Source organism: Leucoraja erinacea, chromosome 6 (genome assembly GCF_028641065.1).
Source record: "Leucoraja erinacea ecotype New England chromosome 6, Leri_hhj_1, whole genome shotgun sequence".
Taxonomy (NCBI): Eukaryota; Metazoa; Chordata; class Chondrichthyes; order Rajiformes; family Rajidae; genus Leucoraja; species Leucoraja erinaceus.
Window position 1 is genome coordinate 85,804,160 of NC_073382.1, and position 18,957 is coordinate 85,823,116.

The 18,957-nt window shown below is 43.2% G+C and overlaps 1 protein-coding gene across 1 annotated transcript in view; it reads left to right on the forward strand.

The window, feature by feature from the left end:
• Nucleotides 1-50: 50 nt before the first annotated feature.
• The window catches only part of dnajc3a (DnaJ (Hsp40) homolog, subfamily C, member 3a), a 68,416-nt gene continuing 49,509 nt past the window's right edge, over nucleotides 51-18,957 (forward strand). Inside the window, exons 1-4 of the mRNA XM_055637516.1 lie at nucleotides 51-539; nucleotides 14,556-14,666; nucleotides 17,183-17,307; nucleotides 17,443-17,517. Coding sequence (XP_055493491.1) covers nucleotides 458-539; nucleotides 14,556-14,666; nucleotides 17,183-17,307; nucleotides 17,443-17,517 — 393 coding nt within the window. The 5' untranslated portion in view covers nucleotides 51-457. The remainder of the gene's footprint in view (nucleotides 540-14,555; nucleotides 14,667-17,182; nucleotides 17,308-17,442; nucleotides 17,518-18,957) is intronic.

Consider the following 18,957-nt stretch of genomic DNA (forward strand, 5'->3'; position numbering starts at 1 on the left):
GATCCAATCCGAATAAACCACGATTGACCGGGCGAAATTTCGTGTTGAAATCGGGGTATTCTGAAGTCGGCTCTCAATTCACCCCCCGGCACCGGGCAAGGCATCTAAACCAGGTGGATGTAGAAGCTGCGGTGCGGGCAGGCAGGCAGGCAATTGGACGTGTGCTGGTCGGTGGCAACAGAACAGAGGGCTCAGTGCGGGCTGCCATGGCTTTATAGTGGAGGAAACTGACGCTGAAACAACAGCGGCAGAAGAGGTCGAGGAGCCGGGTTCACGACTTGCCTCTTCACCGGAGGATCTGAAGGAGCTCACTCACTCACTCACTCGCCGCCTGTTGCCGTGAAGGAGCCCCAGACCGCGGCCTTGCCCCGGGCCTCCGCCGTCAAGGAGCTCCAGGCCTGTTTCCGTGAAGAAGCTCCGGGCCGCTGCCTTGAAGGAGCCCTAGGCCGCGGTCGGGATGGTGGCACCACGGGCATGTCTGTCCAAAGTGTTCTCCTATGTCCCCTTCCTGCTGGTTCTCATCGATCTTCAGTGTGAAGGTAGGGAGGAGGAGGAAGCGGCATTGCTGCTGCTGCTGCTGTGTGTGTGTGTGTGGGGAGGGGAGTGTAGGCCGGGCGCCGAGTTATCGACATCTCACTTGTGACATTTAGTCAAACTTTTTATAAATTCCCCTCCGGTTTAACTCTGCCCGGCGCGTCAGTTGCAACAACCCTTCGCCAAGTGATGGAATCGATAAGTGAGTGAATGCCGGCAATATTGAAGGCATAGGGCCCGACGTAAAACGATGCGAGGGGGGTGGACACCCATGTTGCTGTTGGAAGCTCTGCCTCCCGTTGCTGAGGGGCATCAACGTCTTGTGTTGCTTTAATTAAAATAAGCATGTCCCAGTGATAAATTGAGTCTCCAAACGCTCTTCTCTTCCTATATGTCAATCCTGATGATAATGCTCTGATCTGCTACGTTAAAACGCGGAGAAGGCAATGATTTTATTGTTTATTATTATATTATATAGCTTAATGTCTTTCTGAAGGTAACTTAAGGTATCTTAATGTATTTCTGAAGGTAGCTTAATGTTTTGCTGAGGTGTTCCCGTTCACGAAGTAGGTTTTTGCAAATGATGACTGTTTAAATTTTGGTCATAATACATAAATGTAACACCTGATCTTAACCAGTTGATAAAATAACTTGCTACCCTATTTGGATAAATGTGTGGAGGAGGTTTTAACTGGGAGAGCAGAGTGGAATGGGGTTAATTAAATAGACATAAAATGCTGGAGTAACTCAGTGAGTCAGGTAGCATCTCTGGAGAAAAGGAATAGTTGAGGTTTAGGGACAAGACCCTTCAGATTGTGGGGAGATGAGAGACATGAAAATGTACAAAGGACAAATGGATGAAAGTGATGCAAAAGGTCAAATCTAGATGATCATGGGAAGGTGGAACCCACAATGGTCCATTGTTGGCTGTGGAGAAGGTGATAACAAGTGAAACTAAGCAGTATGATAGTGGAACTAGCAGGATGATTAGAGTGGGGGAGGGACTGAGCGAGGGAATGCAAAGAAATGAGAGAAATCAATATTCATACCACTGGGTTGTAAATTGCTCAAGTGAAATATGAAGTATTGTTCCTCCAACTTGCGTTTGGCCTCACTCTGACAGAAAGGTTGGTATGGGAAGGTGAGCTAGTGTTTGACACTCAGGAGATTGCTTAGGCCAAGGCAGTCTATCCACACCTTGAACAACAGATGCAGTCGATGAGGTTGGAGGTGCAAATGAATCTCTGCCTCGCCTGAAAGGACTGTTGGGGTCCCTGAACAGAGTCGAGGCAGGAGGTATAAAGACCCTGTACCCCTATTTGGTAATCATTGTTGGTGGTCATTATAGTTCCGTACAGTGAAGTCCCTGCCCAAAGTGTGAATGGTCAGAGAGATTATTAGATTTGGTAGCAAGGAAAATAGAATTTTCATAATTCCCGAGTACAATTAATGTCAACAAGTACACTGTATTTCCAGTGACTTTTGTCATGCCGTAAGATCATTAAAACATTGTTTCAGTTCAATTCAATTTAGTTTATTGTCACGTGTACCGAGGTACAGTGAAAAGCTTTTGTTATGTGCCATCAGATGTCAGCAGAAAGACAATGCATGATTACAACCATGCCATTTATAATGTATAGATACATGATAAGTGATATTCAACTTTAGGTTTTTAAATTTGTAGGCACTGATGCTTTTTAAATCTGCCAGGCTTTTTGCTTTTGCAGGCACTGAATTCCACATTCACCTGACCCAGCAAACTACTTTCTATGGGTTTGTACATCTTCTGAACAGGAGGCAATTCCAGTACTCCCAGCAATCCCAATTTCAGGGCTTATAGGTGGTCTGGTGACTTTCACTCGATCATGTAGTAGGGCCCATTGGATATCAGAATGCTCCCATGATTCAATGCTGAGGATGGTTGTAGATTGGCACACCCGGTGGAAACCCACATGGTTACAGGGAGAACATACAAACTCCACTCAGACAGCAACTGAGATCAGGATCAAACCTGGTTCTCTGGTACTGTGAGGCAGTAGCTCTACCAGCTGCACCACTGTGCTATGCTCTGTTAACAATATACTGGAATGCCTGCTTTTCTTGGGGTCATGGCTGATGCATTCAAATAATGTTTTGCAACCCAACACTACATCATTTCTGTAACTGATCAAACGTGGTGCTGTCACGTTTTTCATGGTTTACTATGTTCATTGCATAAAAGGCATATTATTTTGTAGTTAAATTCCAGTGGCAAAACTATAGTGAAAACATTTAGAGGTATGGTATTAACTTGGCCATAACTCTAAAAGCATTAGCAATAAGGTTGTTGAATTAGTACAACTTGATATATATATATATAGATATATATATATAGTTTGGATATTGTTGATATTAGGGTATCCTGATGTGTCATGATTAAGCATGACTACTTCATTAAAATGGAGAGTGGCAGAAGCAAGGGTCTTAAATCTAACAAAATAAACTGTATGAGGTGGGACCTGGTTATGATAATGTGGGAAGGTTGCCTATCCAAGCATCGATGATTGGTACACAATGTATGTGAAATATATAAACCCTTTATCCCTGTCAGTACAAAAATATGTTGGGGAAAGATGGCTCAACTGTGACATGACTTAAATTAGGGATGTTATTAGATCCACAGAGGAGGTGCATACATTACTAGTAAAGGCAGTAGACAATAAAATGGTGCAGTTTAGCATTCAGCAAAGGAGAACAAAAAGGTTTAAGGAGAAGCTGATGTATGAGGTCAGATTTGCAGGTGACATAATATAGCTTCTATAAATTAGTGAGGATGAAAAGGTTAATGAAGATGGATGTAGGTAACCTACAAACATAGGCCAAATTATAATTGGGAGCATAAGTGGCAGAATACGTAGATTAGTTATAACCTCCTGGGTATTTTGGAACATGAGGGTTTACTGAGAGGGAGGAATTCAACATTTAAAAAAAAAACAAAAAAAAACAAGTGGTAGGGAAATTAGTCCAATCCTGGAGAAACTCAGTGAAGCATGCAGCCCCTGTGGAGAAAATGGAGAGATAACATTTTGGGTAAGGATACTTCAGGCTGTCATTCCCTCTACAGCTGCTGCCTGACCTGCTGAATTACTCCAGCACTTTGTGTTATGCTCAAGATTCCTGCAACTACAGTTCTTTATATCCATTTTACTGTTGGGGCAATTAACGGGGCTGAATATGGACTAATCCCCACTGCCTGAAAATCAACATTTTAGAGCAGTAAAGGAAGTGGCCCTGAAAATAGTGGATGCACTGGTCATCTAGCAAATGTCTGTGGATTGTGAAGCAGTTTCTACATGTTGGATGATAGCAAACGTAATTTCACTATTTGTTAAAAGAAAAGGGAGGTGTTACTTTGTCAGTAGTTGGGGAAAATCCTAGACTTTTACAAAAATGTAATAGTGAAAACATGGAGAGCACTAACAGAATTGGATAAAGTCAGTAAGGGTGTATGAAAAGGGCATCATGGTAACAAATCTACTGGAGATTTTATTCTTTTGGAGAATGTAACCTGTGGGATATGCAAAAGAGAAGCAAAATACTTTTGATAAGGTCTCGCATAAAGGGTAAGTGTGCAGAAATGCATTTGTACTATTGCAGATTGAGTAGTTGACAGGAGTAACTGGGATTTTTATTTGGATGGCAACCAAAGCTACATGCTCAGTGTTTGGGCCATAGTTATTTGTAAGATGTATCAAAAATATGATTAAAAGAAATGTGTAATGTTTCTCGATGAGACAAAGCTTAGTGGATGCTGTCGGAGGGGAATGTATGTTTCACCTCGACTCTGAATCTGACTTTAATGGGACAATGCACAAAGATAATCTCTTAAAGTTGTGAGTTTCATAAACTACTCTGCGTATTTAAGCCTTTTTCCAGTCAATACTGGTAAACAGTGAGAGGATGGCATGGTGACGAAGCAGTAGAGTTGTTGAATTTCAGCGCCAGAGACCCAGGTTCAATCCTGACCACTTGTATAGTTTGTACGGAGTTTGTACGTCTCCCCGTGATCTGCATGGTTCTTGAGTTTCCTCCCACACTCCAAAGACATGCAGGTTTGCAGGCTAGTTGGCTTGGTAAATTTATAAATTGTCCCTAGTTGTGTGTAGGATAGTGTAAGTGTGCGGGGAATCACTGGTTGGTGCGGACTTGGTGGGCCAAAGGGTCTGTTTCCTCGCTGTATCTCTAAACAACCCAAGGAGCCTCTGTAACGCTCAGCACCATAGCCTTTTTTTAAATTGTTGCATGTAGATTTTGCTCGTTTAAAAATAATTAGGCGGTGATCAACTTCGTTCCCTCTTAATTAGAAAACCTTATGTCTTGCAAATGGGTGACTTTTCTTATCTCGTGAATTATTGCCCTCAGCCTGATTTACGCCATTCTATGTTTATCTTATGAGTAGTACATTACAGGGACGGGCCTACAACCTACAATGGTGATATTGAGCATGTATCCAAGTTAAACTGATCTCATTTGCCTGTACATGATTCGTATTCCTTTATACCATGCACTTCCATGTGCCTATCTAAAAACCTCTTAAACATCACACTGGTATCTGCCTCCATCATCATCACCCCAGATAGTTCATTCCAGGCCCCCATTACTCGCTGTGTATAAAGAAAACTTGCCAAATGCATCTCCATTTAAACTTTCACCTGATAGCTTTGTCTTCTAGTGTTGGACATATCCACCGTGGGGGAAGATGGTTCTGACTGTCTACCCTATCTCTGCCTCTCATAATCTCCTGGTTGCCAAACACTTTAATTCCCCTTCCCATACTGACCTTTCTGTCCTAGGCCGCCTCCATTGTCAGAGTGAGGCCAAATGAAAATTTGGATGAACAGCATCTCGTATTTTGCTTGGGCAGCTTGCATCCCAGAACCATCCTCTACTTCTTTGCCATGCTTCTGAGTCACCTTGGACCATTCGTGATTGACCATCTCACCCTCTGACTTTGGTGCTTTTCAATCGGCATGGAGGTGTGGTATTAGCAGAAGTTTGGTCAAAATCTCTTTAATGTTTCATCTAATCATTTCATGGCTTAACAAATTTCACAGTTCCCACCTGTTCATCCGATAGTACCATCAATTCCTTTTTACTGATGGCGATCTGTCTCGTGAGACCCTGGTTATGACATGATGACCACACAGGATGCTATTCCAGCTGTAATTTTCATACCATTTACCAAAGGAGGGGACACAATAATTTCCCTGCAATATAGCAACACTCTCAAAGGCGATATTAGTTTTTGCATCAATTACAATTGCAGTTAATATAATGTGTATCCGCAACTAGGCTATATTACAATTATTATCTCTTCTGGACAGGCCCAGTGATTCTCTCCTTGATTACATCTATTCAACCTGATGCCCCTTTAGCTCTTCGTCAATTATTACAACATAGTCTGGAGCATTATGTACCATTATCCAAGCTCCCTGTTTATATTGTCCAATATTATGCACTTGGTATAGTACGAAAGTCTTGCTCTTCAGCTGGTGGAGGACATGGAGAACAACTCCTATAATAAGTTCCCCAGCAGCATGGCAGGCCTGATCCACTTAGTCAGTGATTGTAGGTGGCAGTAAAGTTGTGTTTCCTGACTCCACTGTGTCAGTTGTTGAGTATCCAATTGGTGACATGATGGTTGGCTAATTGTAGAATGCCACATGTCACCTGGGAAATAAGCCAGTTGTGATAGGCACCAAGCACCTGTTCTCTTTGCTCTTCATAAAAAGTATTCCTCGCTCTGTCTATCATTCTATTTATCGTTCCCTCGTACTGCTTGAGTATTTTAACTTCCTGAAAACTTTTTGCATCACTTCTCCAGCATTTTAAAATCCCATGCTGCCACTGATGGAGCTACTGATTGTAAGGGAATCCCCATGGCAAGGAAATCCCAGTGCTTGAGGATCGCTGTTACGCAATGCCATGCTAGGAAAGACCAGGGAGATCACATTATGTCGAGAAATTTGGTCACTGGGGTTTTACAAGATTGCAGCATGGGACCTTCCTGAGTCTGCACCAACCAGCGATCCCCCTGCACCATCTTACACACTTCTTCTTGCGTATGGGGCGCACAGCCTAAAGTTGTAAGGCAACTTGTTCTGTTAGATCTTCAGTTTGTGCACGCCAGGTTGATTGCATTCGTGGAAACAGAGTGGACCACGTGAAGGTTGCAATCTCCCACACCTCTTGCACACTAGGGACAATTTACAGAACCCAATTAAACTACAAATCTGTACATCTTTGGATTGTGGCAGAAACTGAAGCTCCTGGAGAAAAGCCATGTGGTCACAGGAAGAATGTACAGACGGCAGCTGAGGTCAGGATTTAACCTGGGTCCCTGGTGCTGTAAGACAGGAACGTAACGCTGAGCTGCTGTGCTGTTCCGGAGACAGGGCTCCCCCCTGTTCTCTAGATTTGGCTCTCGTCTAAAAGTTTCTCTTTTCATCACATGGTCCGAATGGAGGCATTGGGGAGAGGCAGTGGTGTCTGCATTGTGGTAAACTCTTCATGGTGCTCAGAAATAACAGTCTGGTCCATCTCCTGCTCTCCACACCAAGAACACTTGGCGGTAAAATGCCACCCTTTCCACCTCCAGAGGGAATTCGCCCCATCATCTTAACCGCGGCCTGCATCCTACCCCAGGCAGATGTCCATCTAGCACAGGAGGAGCTGCATGCCATGGTCAACAAACGCCAGATGCCTTTCTTATCGTAGCTTGGGACTTCAACAAAGCTGGCTTGAAAGGATCACTCCCAAGCTGCCGTCAGTGTGTGTTCTGCAGCACCAGAGGAGAGTACACCTTCGACCACTGCTTTTCTGCCACCAGAGATACCTGTCGCTCCATCCCTTGCCCACACCTTGTGAAATCTGACCACCTGGCTGAGCTCCTTCTTGCATTTAAGCAGTGACTGAAGAGTGCAGCCCCAGCAGTGCTGCTCAGGGAGGGCAGAAGAATGAGTTGATTGACTGGGTGATGTTCCATAACTGGACATCATACCTGAGCAAATATGCCACAGTTAGGGAATTGCATCTCTGCACGTCACTTTGCAACTGGATCCTTGACTTCCCCAACAACAGAACAAATCGGTATGAACAAAATTCCTCCTCTACAACCATCAGCACAGCAGCATCTCAAGGCTTTGTGCTCAGACCCTTGCTCCAAACACTTTATAGCCATGACTGTAGCTGGGCAGGGTTCCAACTCCATCTTTAAATTTGCAGATCACATCTGTTGTTGGACGAATTACTGATAACGATAAGTCGGAGTATAGAGGGAGATCGATTATTCAACTAGTGCCAGAACAGCGACCGGACTCTCATTGTCTGTAAAGCCAAGGAACTGATTGTTGACTTTAAAAGAGGAAGGCTGATGATTCACAAACCTGTCCACATCGACTGTTTGGTGGAGAGAATCAACAACTTCAAATTTCTGGGCATGATCTCTCTGAAGATCTGTCCTGGTGTTCTGACTGGTTGCATTATGGCTCCTCAAACTCTAATGCCTAAGAACGAAGGAGATGACAAAGTGGTGAACATTGCCCAGTCCATTATGGGTACAGACCACCCCACCATAGAAAGCATCTTCAGGAGGTGCTGTTTCAAAAAGGCAGCCAGCATCATGAAGGGTGCATGCCACCCTGGCCGCATTCTCATTTCATGTGCTTGGGAAGAAGGTATAAGAGCCTGAAAACTAACATCCAGGATTCAGGAACAGCTTCTTCCCAACAACCATATTGAGCAGTATAAACTCCAACTAAACTACGAACTGCCTGATTGCATCAGGGACTTTTGGATTTGTTTTCATTTCTACTCTTTTTAATTTATTGAACTTTTTGTGGTTTATTATGGTATCTACTGAATGCTATGTTTACAAATTTGTTGCGCTGCTGCAAGTAAAAATGTGATAGTTCTGTTACAAGACGTATGAGAATAGAGCTCTCTTGACTCTCTCCCACTCTCTTCTATTCTTGGGGATTTATGTGTTTTTATCCCTTTTCCAATAACTGCTCCCTTAGCAGAGACTGGAATTATTACTTTGTAGGTGTGGCGTACTATTCCGGAATGCCCAACGGCATGAGGTTAGGCATTATTTGAATGGGACAACAATTACAGGAATGGGGAACAAAGGTTGTTTGTTCTATCATTAGAAGGGTTGGGCCAAGTTATGACACTGCTTTATAGAGCTTTGGTATGGCTGCATTTGGAATATTATGTGCATTTCTAGTCACTCCATTACGGGAAGTATGTGGTGGCTTTGGAACGAGTGTAGAGGAGGTTTATCAGAATGATGCCTGGGTTAGGGAGGTATCAGCTACACAGAGGATAGATGTGGATGGTTTTCTTTAAAATGCCAAAGGTTGCAGGGAGACCTGATGTATAAAGTTATGAGGCATAGACCGTCAGAATTATTTTCCCAACTGGAAAAATTAAAACAAGGTCATAACTTTGAGGGGCAAAGTTTAAAATGTTTAAAACATTTTATTTACATAGAGTGCTGAGTGCCTATAACTCGTTCTAGTGGTGGTTGTTGAAGCAGATACGTTAGTGAAATTTAAGAGACTTTTAGATAGATAGTATATAGATATGTAGGTAATGGAAATTCCAGATATATGGGTTATGTGCAGATAGACAAATGAAGGCCTTGGCATGGCTGTGTTTGGCACAGACATTGTGGGCTGAAGGATTTGTTCTTGTGCTGTTCCGTTCTATGTTAATATGCTACATTTATGCAGGCAATTGTATTTCTACCATGTGTAGGAAAGAACTGCACATGCTGGTTTAAATCGAAGGTAGACACAAAATGCTAGAGTAACTCAGCGGGTCAGGCAGCAACTCTGGAGAGAAGGAAAGGGTGGCGTTTTGGGTCGAGACCCTTCTTCAGACTGATGTCAGGGGAGACGGCGGGACAAAGATAGAATGTAGTCGGAGAAAGTAAGACCAGTAGGGGGAGGGGATGGAGAGAGAAAGCAAGGGCTATCAATGTTCATACAGCTGGGGTGTAAACTACCCAAGTGAAATGTGAGATGCTGTTCCTCCAATTTGTGCTGGGCCTCACTGTGATAATGGAGGAGGCCCAGGACAAAAAGGCCAGATTGGGACTGGGCGGGGAAATTGAAGTTCTGAGCTGAGATCGGGTAGGTTAAGACGGACTGAGCGGAGGTGTTCACTTGGTATCGCCAATGTAGAGAAGTTGACACCTGGAACAGCGGATACAGTAGATGAGGTTGAAGGAGGTGCAAGTGAACCTCTGCCTCGCCTGGAAAGACTGTTTGGGTCCTTGGATGTTGTAGGGGAAAGTACCTCGGGTGGGGGTGCTTTGGGTGGGTTGACCAGGGAGTTTTGGAGGGAACGGTCTCTGGAAATGAGAAAGGAGTGGAGATGGGAAGATGTGGCCAGTAGTGGGATTCCGTTGGAGGTGGCGAAAATGTTGGAGGATTATATGCTGTATGCGACGGCTGATGGGGTGGAAGGTGAGGACAAGGGGGACTCTGTCCTTGTTACGAATGGGGGGAGTGGGAGGAAGAGCGAAGCTGAAGGATATCAAGGAGAGCCTCATTTATAATAGATGGGAACCCTCCGTTTCCTAAAGAATGACATCTCCGATGCCCTGGAATGGAACACCTCATCCTGTGCGCAGATGCGGCGCAGATGGAGGAATTGGGAGTAGGGGACAGAGCCTTTACAGGAAACGGGGTGGGAAGAAGTATAGTCAAGATAGCTCTGGGAGTCGGTAGGTTTGTAGTAGATGTTGGTCAATAATCGGTTTCCTGTGATGGAGACGGTGAGATCTAGATGTCGGAGATGGTCCAAATGAATTTGAGTGCAGGATGGAAATTAGTGGTGAAGTTGATGAAGTCAGTGAGTGCAGCCTGGGTGCAGGAGGTAGCACTAATGTAGCGGAGGTAGAGTTCGGTGATAGGGCCAGTGTACGCCTAAAACAGGGATTGTTCAACGTCTACCATAGTGCACTTTGCCTATCAGCTATTACATTTACATTTATCTGTGGGATCATTTGTTATCCACACTTGGAACGCAGCATTTTCCAAATTTTCAGAACGGGTGGCATGGCAATAGAGTGGCTGGCTTTCGGCGCCGAACACCTGGATTTGGTCCCAAATACAGGTGCTGTTTGTTTGGAGTTTTAACTTTCTCCCCGTGACTGCATGGGTTTCCTCCGAGATCTTTGGTTTCTTCCCACATTCCAAAGACGTACAGGTTTGTAGGTTAATTGGCTTGGTATATGTGTAAATTGTTCCTAGTGTGTGTAGAATTGCGTTAATGTGTGAGGGTTGGTATGGAATCGGTGGGCCGAAGGCTCTATTTCCACTTTGCATCTCTAAACTAAAAAATAATTATCTCAAACCCACTTTGCAAGAAAAAATTGTGTAATTGACTAGTGCAATATTTAATGAGCATTTTGCCAGACGTGTGCTGAACTTCAAGTGTGTTACACATATGCATTCAAGAATCAGAGGGTGGGGAATATTGTGGGGGGGGGGTTGCAGGTTAGGTTCCTAAAATATGAGGATCCAATGTTCATGCCATTAGGTTGTAAGCTCCCCAAGCTGAAATCAATAGTCATACTGCTGGGTTGTAAGCTGTCCAAGCGAAATATCAGGTGCTGTTCATCCGATTTGCGTTTGACCTCACTCTGACAAGGCCCAGGACAGAAAGGTCAATGTAGGAAGGAGAATTTTCTAACTAATCTTCCCATCTCCACCCCTTTCTGCCTTCCACAGAGACTGTTCCCCCTGCAACTCCCTGGCTAACTCGTTCCTTCCCACCCAAACCACTCGCTCCCCAATCCGTGCTGTGATGCCACCCAATAATATGCTTGCTGTCATACATCTATAGAAGTTTGTAGGAGTCGTTGGTGGCATGCTGAATTTCCTCAGTCTCCAAAGAAAGTAGAAGCATTGGTGTGCTGCCTCGGTTGTTAGATCATATTGTTAGTTTAAGACAGATGGTTGGTATTATTAACACCAAGGAACTTGACATTCTCAGCCATTAACATTTGGGGACCATAGATGTCGATTGGGGCATCACACTTCCTGAAGTCGGCACAGGGGCGGCCCAGTGGTGCAGCGGTAGAGTTGCTGCCTTACAGCACCAGAGACTCGCTGACTACAGGAGCTGTTTGTAGGGTTTGTACATTGTCCCTTTGACCATGTGGGATTTCTCCATGTGCACCGGTTTCTTCCCACACTCCAAAGACGTACAGGTTTGTAGGTTAATTGGCAGCAGTAAAATTGTCCCCAGTGTGTAGGACAGTATTAATGTACACACGGGGTGATCGCTGATTGGCGTGGGATCGGTGGACCGAAGGACCCGTTTCTGAAGTCTAAAGTCGATAACTTGCTCCTTCATCTTGCTGACATTGGGGGAGCGGTTGTTGTCCTGACACCAAGTTACTAAATTATCTATTTCCTTCCTGTATTCTGGCTTGGCATTGTTTGTAATCCGCCCCATCATAGTTTCATCTGCAAGCTTGTAGATTGCATTGGCACCAAGTGTGGTGGCACATTTGTCGGTTATAAGAAGTATGGTTGGGGACCAAAATCACTTTCTCGTGTGGTCACGTAATTGAGAGTTATTGTGGCGGAGGTGTTGTCACCTATTCTTGTAGTGGAAAATGAGATTAAAGAAAGTCCCAGGGGTTTTCAACTCTACATTTAAAAACAAGATTACCAGGGACTGCTTTAGGGTAAAGGAGGAAATTTGTGCCTGAAATCACTACTCCTTTCGTACCTCATGGTGAGTTACTAAACAAGTACTTTGCATCTGGTTTCACCTAGAAGGAGGAAATGAAGGTAGATAAGATAAGTGTAGAGAAAACAACTAATATGTTAACACATCTTGAGATTAAGGAGGAGATGGTGTTGGGGATCTTAAAGAGCATTATGGTGGCTAAATCCCCAGGACTTAATGGAATTTATCCCAGGTAATTGAGAGAGGCACGATAGTTGTGGGAGACTTGGTGAAGATCTTTGCACCTTCTCTATCCATATGCTAGATCCTGGAGGACTGGAGTGTAGGAAGGGAAGTGGAGGAAATCCAGGGAATTCTAGACCGGCGAGCGTCACGATAGTGTTTGGAATGCTTTCGGAGAGGATTCTTCAGGATAGGATTAACTGCCATTTGGAAGAGAATGAGTTAGTTTCATGTCTATGTATGCATCTGATCATGTCTTATTAATTTGATCGGGTTTTCTGAGGAGGTGCTGAAGGTGATCGATGTGGGTAGAGTGGTGGATGTTGTCGACATTGATTATGGTTTGGTATTTGATAAAGTCCCCCATGGTGGCTGATCCACAAGATTAAGATGCATGGGATTAATAGTGACTTGGTTGCATAGATTCAGAACTGGTTTGCTGATAGGAGATCGAGGGGTTTTGTGGAAGTTAAGTATTTGGGCTGGAGGTCTGTGACCACTGGAATTCTGTAGGAATCTGTGTTCAGACCTCTCTCTATGTTTGTGATTATATATAAATGGCTTGGATGAAAATGTAGACTGTTTAAAGTTTGCAGTCCTCACTAAGGTAGACCGCCTTCCTCAGTCTGAGACCCCTTCAAATTATACAGTGGAATATGGATCGGCTACAGATTTGGATGGCAAAATGGTGGGTAGTAATAAATCTGAGCAATGTAATGTGTTGCACTTTGGGAGGTTGTATGTACGGGGGAAGTGTACAATTAGTGACATAACCCTGAGCAGCTTTGATTTACGGAGGGAACTATCGGTATCGTGGAGCTGCGGTAGGTTTGCTGCCTTACAGCGCCAGAGACCCGGGTTTGATATTGATTGCAGGTGTTGTTCGTACGTTCTCCCTACGATCGTGTGGGTTTTCTCCAGGTGCTCCGGATTCCTCCACATTCCAAAGGTGTGCAGATTTGCAGGTAAATTGGCTTCTGAAAATATTTCCTAGTGTGCAGGATGGAACTACTGTACTGGTTGGCGTGGATGGTGGGTCGAAGAGCCTGTATCTACCCTGTAAATGCATTTCGCTGTCTCTGTACTGTACACTGACAATGACAATTAAATTGAATCTGAAATTGAAATTGAATCTGAATCTGTATATCTAAAACTATGGATCCAAGTCCATAGCTCACAGAAAGTGACAGCACAAGTTGATGGCGTAAAGAAGTCATACGGCATGCTTGCTTTCATAGGACCGGACATTTAGTATAAGAATTAGGAAGTCATGATGCAGCTTTATTGGACTTTTGGCTTTGCCACATTTGGAGTATTGCGTACAGTTCTGATCGCGCCGTTAAAGGAAGGATGTGGAGGCTTTGGAAAGGGTGCACTCCCCAGGCCCTACCATTCAATATAAAGGTCCTTGCCCTGGTTTGACATCCCAAATTGCAACAACTCGTATGTAAGACTTTCTTCACTGCCAGTGGGGAATGGCCCTTAATCTAACTCTTAGCAATGAGTTGCCTTCAACTTGTGGACTACAGCAATTGAAAGTGGCGAGTCTTGCAGTGTGTAAGAAGGAGCTGCAGATGCTGGTTTAACCTGAAGATGGACACAAAATGCTGGAGTAGCTCAGCGGGACAGGCAGTATCTCTGCAGAGGAGGAATGGGTGACTTTTCGGGTCGAGACCCTTCTTCAGACGTTGCCAGGCGCCAGCTCTCAGACGCCTTCTCCTACTTATACTTGGACCATGACCCCACAGATCAGCACCAGGCCATAATATCTCGGGCCTTTTCTGATTTTATCACTTCCGGCTGTCTTTAATAAAAAAGAAACAGACGGCGGCAACTTCTGAAGAAGGGTCTCGACCCAAAATTTTGTGTTAGTCTTGCAGTCAGAATGTGTTGGCCGAACCATCTCCATATCTTGTTTATTAATTTAAAAATGACATGCAATGCTGTTTAGTGTGCTTCTTGTTCCTCCATATCCTTTCTTTTAAAGCAGAATTATAATGCTTAGTATTATAACCTAGTCTTAATGTATAATTTTGATGCTTTTACAGGAATAGAAGGAGGTATAAATGCTGAAGTTGAAAAACACCTTGAAATGGGGAAGAAACTTTTGGCTGCAGGACAGTTAGCAGATGCATTGTCACATTTTCATGCTGCTGTAGGTAAGTGTGTGGGTAATAGTTTTTAAAACTGTTGCAGTTTTACTCTTAGCAGTTCTAAAGAACAAATACATGTTTAATTATTGATGGAGATACCAGGAACAGCAGATGCTGGAATCTTGAGTAAAACACAAAGAGCTGAAAGAACTCAGTAGGTCAAACAGCATCTCTGGAAGACATGGAAAGGCGATGATTCTGGACGGGACCCCCTTCAGACTGCAGAAAAATGGTCTATTCATGCCCTCCTGAATTACTCAAGTGCCCCCACATTGATCCACCGGGTGGTGCTGTACAATGGCAGCCTCGCCAACGGTCTGTCTCGTCCTTTTCTTTTTGTTGTTTTTAGTCTGTTGTTAAATATATGTTTTAGTGTATCTTTAGTTTTAGATTATGTGGGGGGACGGGACTTCTTTATCACTTTCCTTGACGGAGATGCAAATTTTTCCATGTCGGATCTCTGTCTGCATTGCGGCCTAACATCGTGGAGCTGGCGTCCTCTTGCTGGGGATCGACTTCGACCGCCCCGACTGCGGGAGAAATGGAGGGAAGAAGATAATATGCCTTGCATAGCAGTGTGCTGTGGTGGATGTTTATGTTAATTTTATGTATTTGCTTTTTTGGTATGACTGTATGGCAAACTAAATTCCTTATGTTTTTACATACTTGGCTAATAAATTAATTACAATTACAATTGTGGACATTTTATTATCACCGTGGTATTTATGGAAGAACACAATTGAAATTTACTCAATTACTTACCGAACAAGGGAGAAACCAATTTACCAGCAGTAGGGTGACAATCCTAAAGATCAACATTCTCCTTGTCCTTCCATTACTTATTTATGAAGTTAGATTGTTTAGGTTCAAAAGTCACTAACTCTCTCCTTACCCATATTAACATTGCATGGTGATACATTATAGCTCATTAAATGAAATATGTAATTACAAAATGTATATTGGACTTCTTTCCCTCCACTAAATGTAGGAAATTTGATTTGTATGATAATGGAAGCCAAAGCTTAAAAGTAGTTGGAATACTGTGCACTAGCATGTCGAAGCTGAACAGGCTGTCATCCAAAATACAGGCTTAGTCTGACTGTGGAAACAGGCCCTTCGGCCCAACTTGCCCACACGGACCAACTTGTCCCAACTACACTAGTCCCACCTGCCTGCATTTGGCCCTTATCCTGAAAAAAAACAAACAAAAATACATCATTATGGTTCCTATTAAATCTATATCTCTCCCCCCCCGTTCCCGGTTTCCACATCTCTGGGAAAGAGCTTGTGTTTACCCAATCTGTTCCCATGATTTTGTGCACCTCTGCAAGATCATCCCTCATCTTTCCCTTCCTCTCCCCCTCCTTGTTAATATATAAAATCCCAGGACCAATCATGTCATAAATAAATGGCTGATTAGAACATGGGTCATTATTATCAAGCATGCAGGTGATGTAGAAATTTGATTGTCCAAGAAGGCAAAGAAGGTTGTCCAAGGATGAAGTGGGATATCAGCTGGAAAATTGTGTGGAACAATTTGGAATTGGAATTTAATCTAGACAAAAATTTAATCCAAACACATTGGGGGAAAATAGGACTTTCTTCCACCTTCAACGCCCATCATCAATCACCCTTTCATACGAGTTTTATGTTATCCTACTTTTGTGTCTACTTTCTCCATACGAGTGGCAATTTACAGAGGCTGATTAATCTACAAACCCACCCATTTTTTGGGTTGTGGGTGAAAACTAGAGCACCCAGAGGAAACCTATGCATTCACAGATTTAACGTGCAAACTCAACACAGACAGCACCTGTAATTGGGACGGAACCTGGGTCTCTGGTGCTGTGAGGCAGCAGCTGTGCCACTGTGCTGCCCCAAAAAAGCTGAAGCTCAACTTAATTTACCTGAAAATGTTCTATCTATCGTTATGCATCTCTAGGGCTTCTATATGGTCTATATTTCTACTAAAATGTAATATTAATAGTGCTGGAGGAACTCAGCAGGTCAGGCAGCATCTGGTGAGGGAATACAGGCAATATTTTGGCAAGGTTTATTTCAACGACAGATGTCTGAAGGAGGGTCCCAACCTAAATTGTTGCTTGGCCCTTCCCTCTCCAGATGTTGCCTGACCTGCTGAGTGCCTCCAGCGCTTTGTATTTTGCTCAAGATTGTGTTTTGCTCAAGTGTTCAAGTATTTGCTCAAGTATTTTGCTCAAGTGTTTCTTGTGTCTCCATTTGTCAGCATTAAATTTAATTGCCCAATTTATCAGATTGCCCTGGGGTTTCCTCATTATTTACCATTTTTTAATTTCTTGTTCCCTGGTCGTGAATTAGACTTGTGCTTTTATAGCCACTTTTAGTGTTGTTGGTACTGACAAAATTCACAGTAATTTTCAAATAATATAAAATTTTGCACGTTACAATATTCAAGTCTGTTTTGTTATGCTCAGTGTCCATAATAGTGTTCCTTACTATTCTTTTAATATAATGAATAATACTGTAATATTCTATATTTACAGATGGAGATCCTGATAACTATGTTGCCTATTACAGACGTGCCACAGTCTATCTAGCTATGGGTAAATCAAAGTCTGCTCTTCCAGACCTAAGTAAGGTCATTGAGCTGAAACCAGACTTCACATCTGTAAGTAACATTGGTTTCATGATGCTTGTATAGATTTGTTCTTTTTGGAGTTGAGTACCAAAGAGTGCTTGCATAGTATTTTGTCAATTGTTAATTGGAACATGTTTCACTTATTGGTATCTGATTTTTTTTCAGGCAAGGTTACAGAGAGGAAATCTGCTACTAAAACAAGGGAAGTTAAATGAAGCTGTGGAAGACTATAAGAAAGTGGTAAGTGGAAGTTTGGTACATTTTGGCTGTCCTTTGGGTCACCAATATCGTCATTGATAATTTATCGAATTTATACATTCACTGCTTTTGTTTCAGTTTGAAAGAATTTTTCAATGAAGAACTTTTATCTGTAGAAAAAGACACATGGAATCTGAGGCAAGCTAGCCTGTTAGATTCAAATTTGAGTAAGAAAAAGCTGCAGATGTGGTTTAAATCAAAGGTAGACACAATGCTGGAGTTACTCAGCAGGTGAAGCAGCATCTCTGGAGAGAAGGAATTGGCGACGTTGCGGGTCGAGACCCTTGTTCAGTCTGAAGAAGTGTCTCGACCCAAAATGTGGCCCATTCCTTCTCTCCAGCGATGCTGCCTCACCTGCTGAGATTCAAAATTGACTTGGAGGAAGAAGTCAAAGGGAAGTTGGGGAGAGGGGGTGTTGTTTTACTGATCGGAGGCCTGTGACCAGTTGTGTGCCACAGGGGTGAGTGCTAGGTTCCCTGCTGCCTATTATATGCATTAATGATTTGGTTGTTAGTCAAGTTAGCATCGTCTCTGCAAAATTGCTAACAATCACTGTCGAGATCCTGCCCAGGTTTGACTTCCCAAAAAACAACACACGGCACATATCTCCATTAATGGATTTTAATGCAAATTAGTACGAGGTGTTGCTTTTTGGAAAGTCAAAACCAGGCAGGATCTTCAGTCTCTATAACAAAGGACAGACTATCAACTAATGTTTCCTGCAAACTACACCTCCTCTTGCAAAGACATAACTCTCTATTTCCCCGTCTCTGCTGCATCTGCTCCCAAGATGAAGCTTTCCATTCCGGAACACATTGAATTCTCCAATTTTGGATAACTAAATAAACTCCTCCCCCTCTTCACAACTGGATACGTTCTACTTCCCTTAAATCTTCATTAATAATATTAGCTACTCTCCAGTGCTCAGGAACCTCGCCTGCGGCTCGCGAAGATGCAAAGAGCTTCGTGAAGGCCCCAGCAATCTCCTCTCTTGCCTCTCTCAATAACCTTTGATATAAACTGACCAGGTCTTGGGGATTTATTCTCCTTAATGCTCTTCAAGAGCCCCCAACACCATCACCTTCTTAATCTCAATCTGCCCTTGCATATGTTAATATTCCCCACAGTAATCTTGCTGTCCTCCATGTCCTCCTTCATGGTGAAAACTGATGCTATGGCCTTGTTAAGTATTTTGCCAACATCCCCAGACTCCAAGGACAAATTACTTGATCTTGAGCAGTCCTTGGTTATTCTCTTGTTTTTAATATAGGTGTAGTAAACTTTGGGATTTTCTTTAACCTGACACACCAAAGCCAGTTTGTAGCCCATTTTGGCCCATCTAATCGCCTCCTTTATTTTCTTCAAAGGCTCTGTCTCCGATTCCAACTTTTTAAATTTTGCATACGTTTCCTTTTTCTTTCT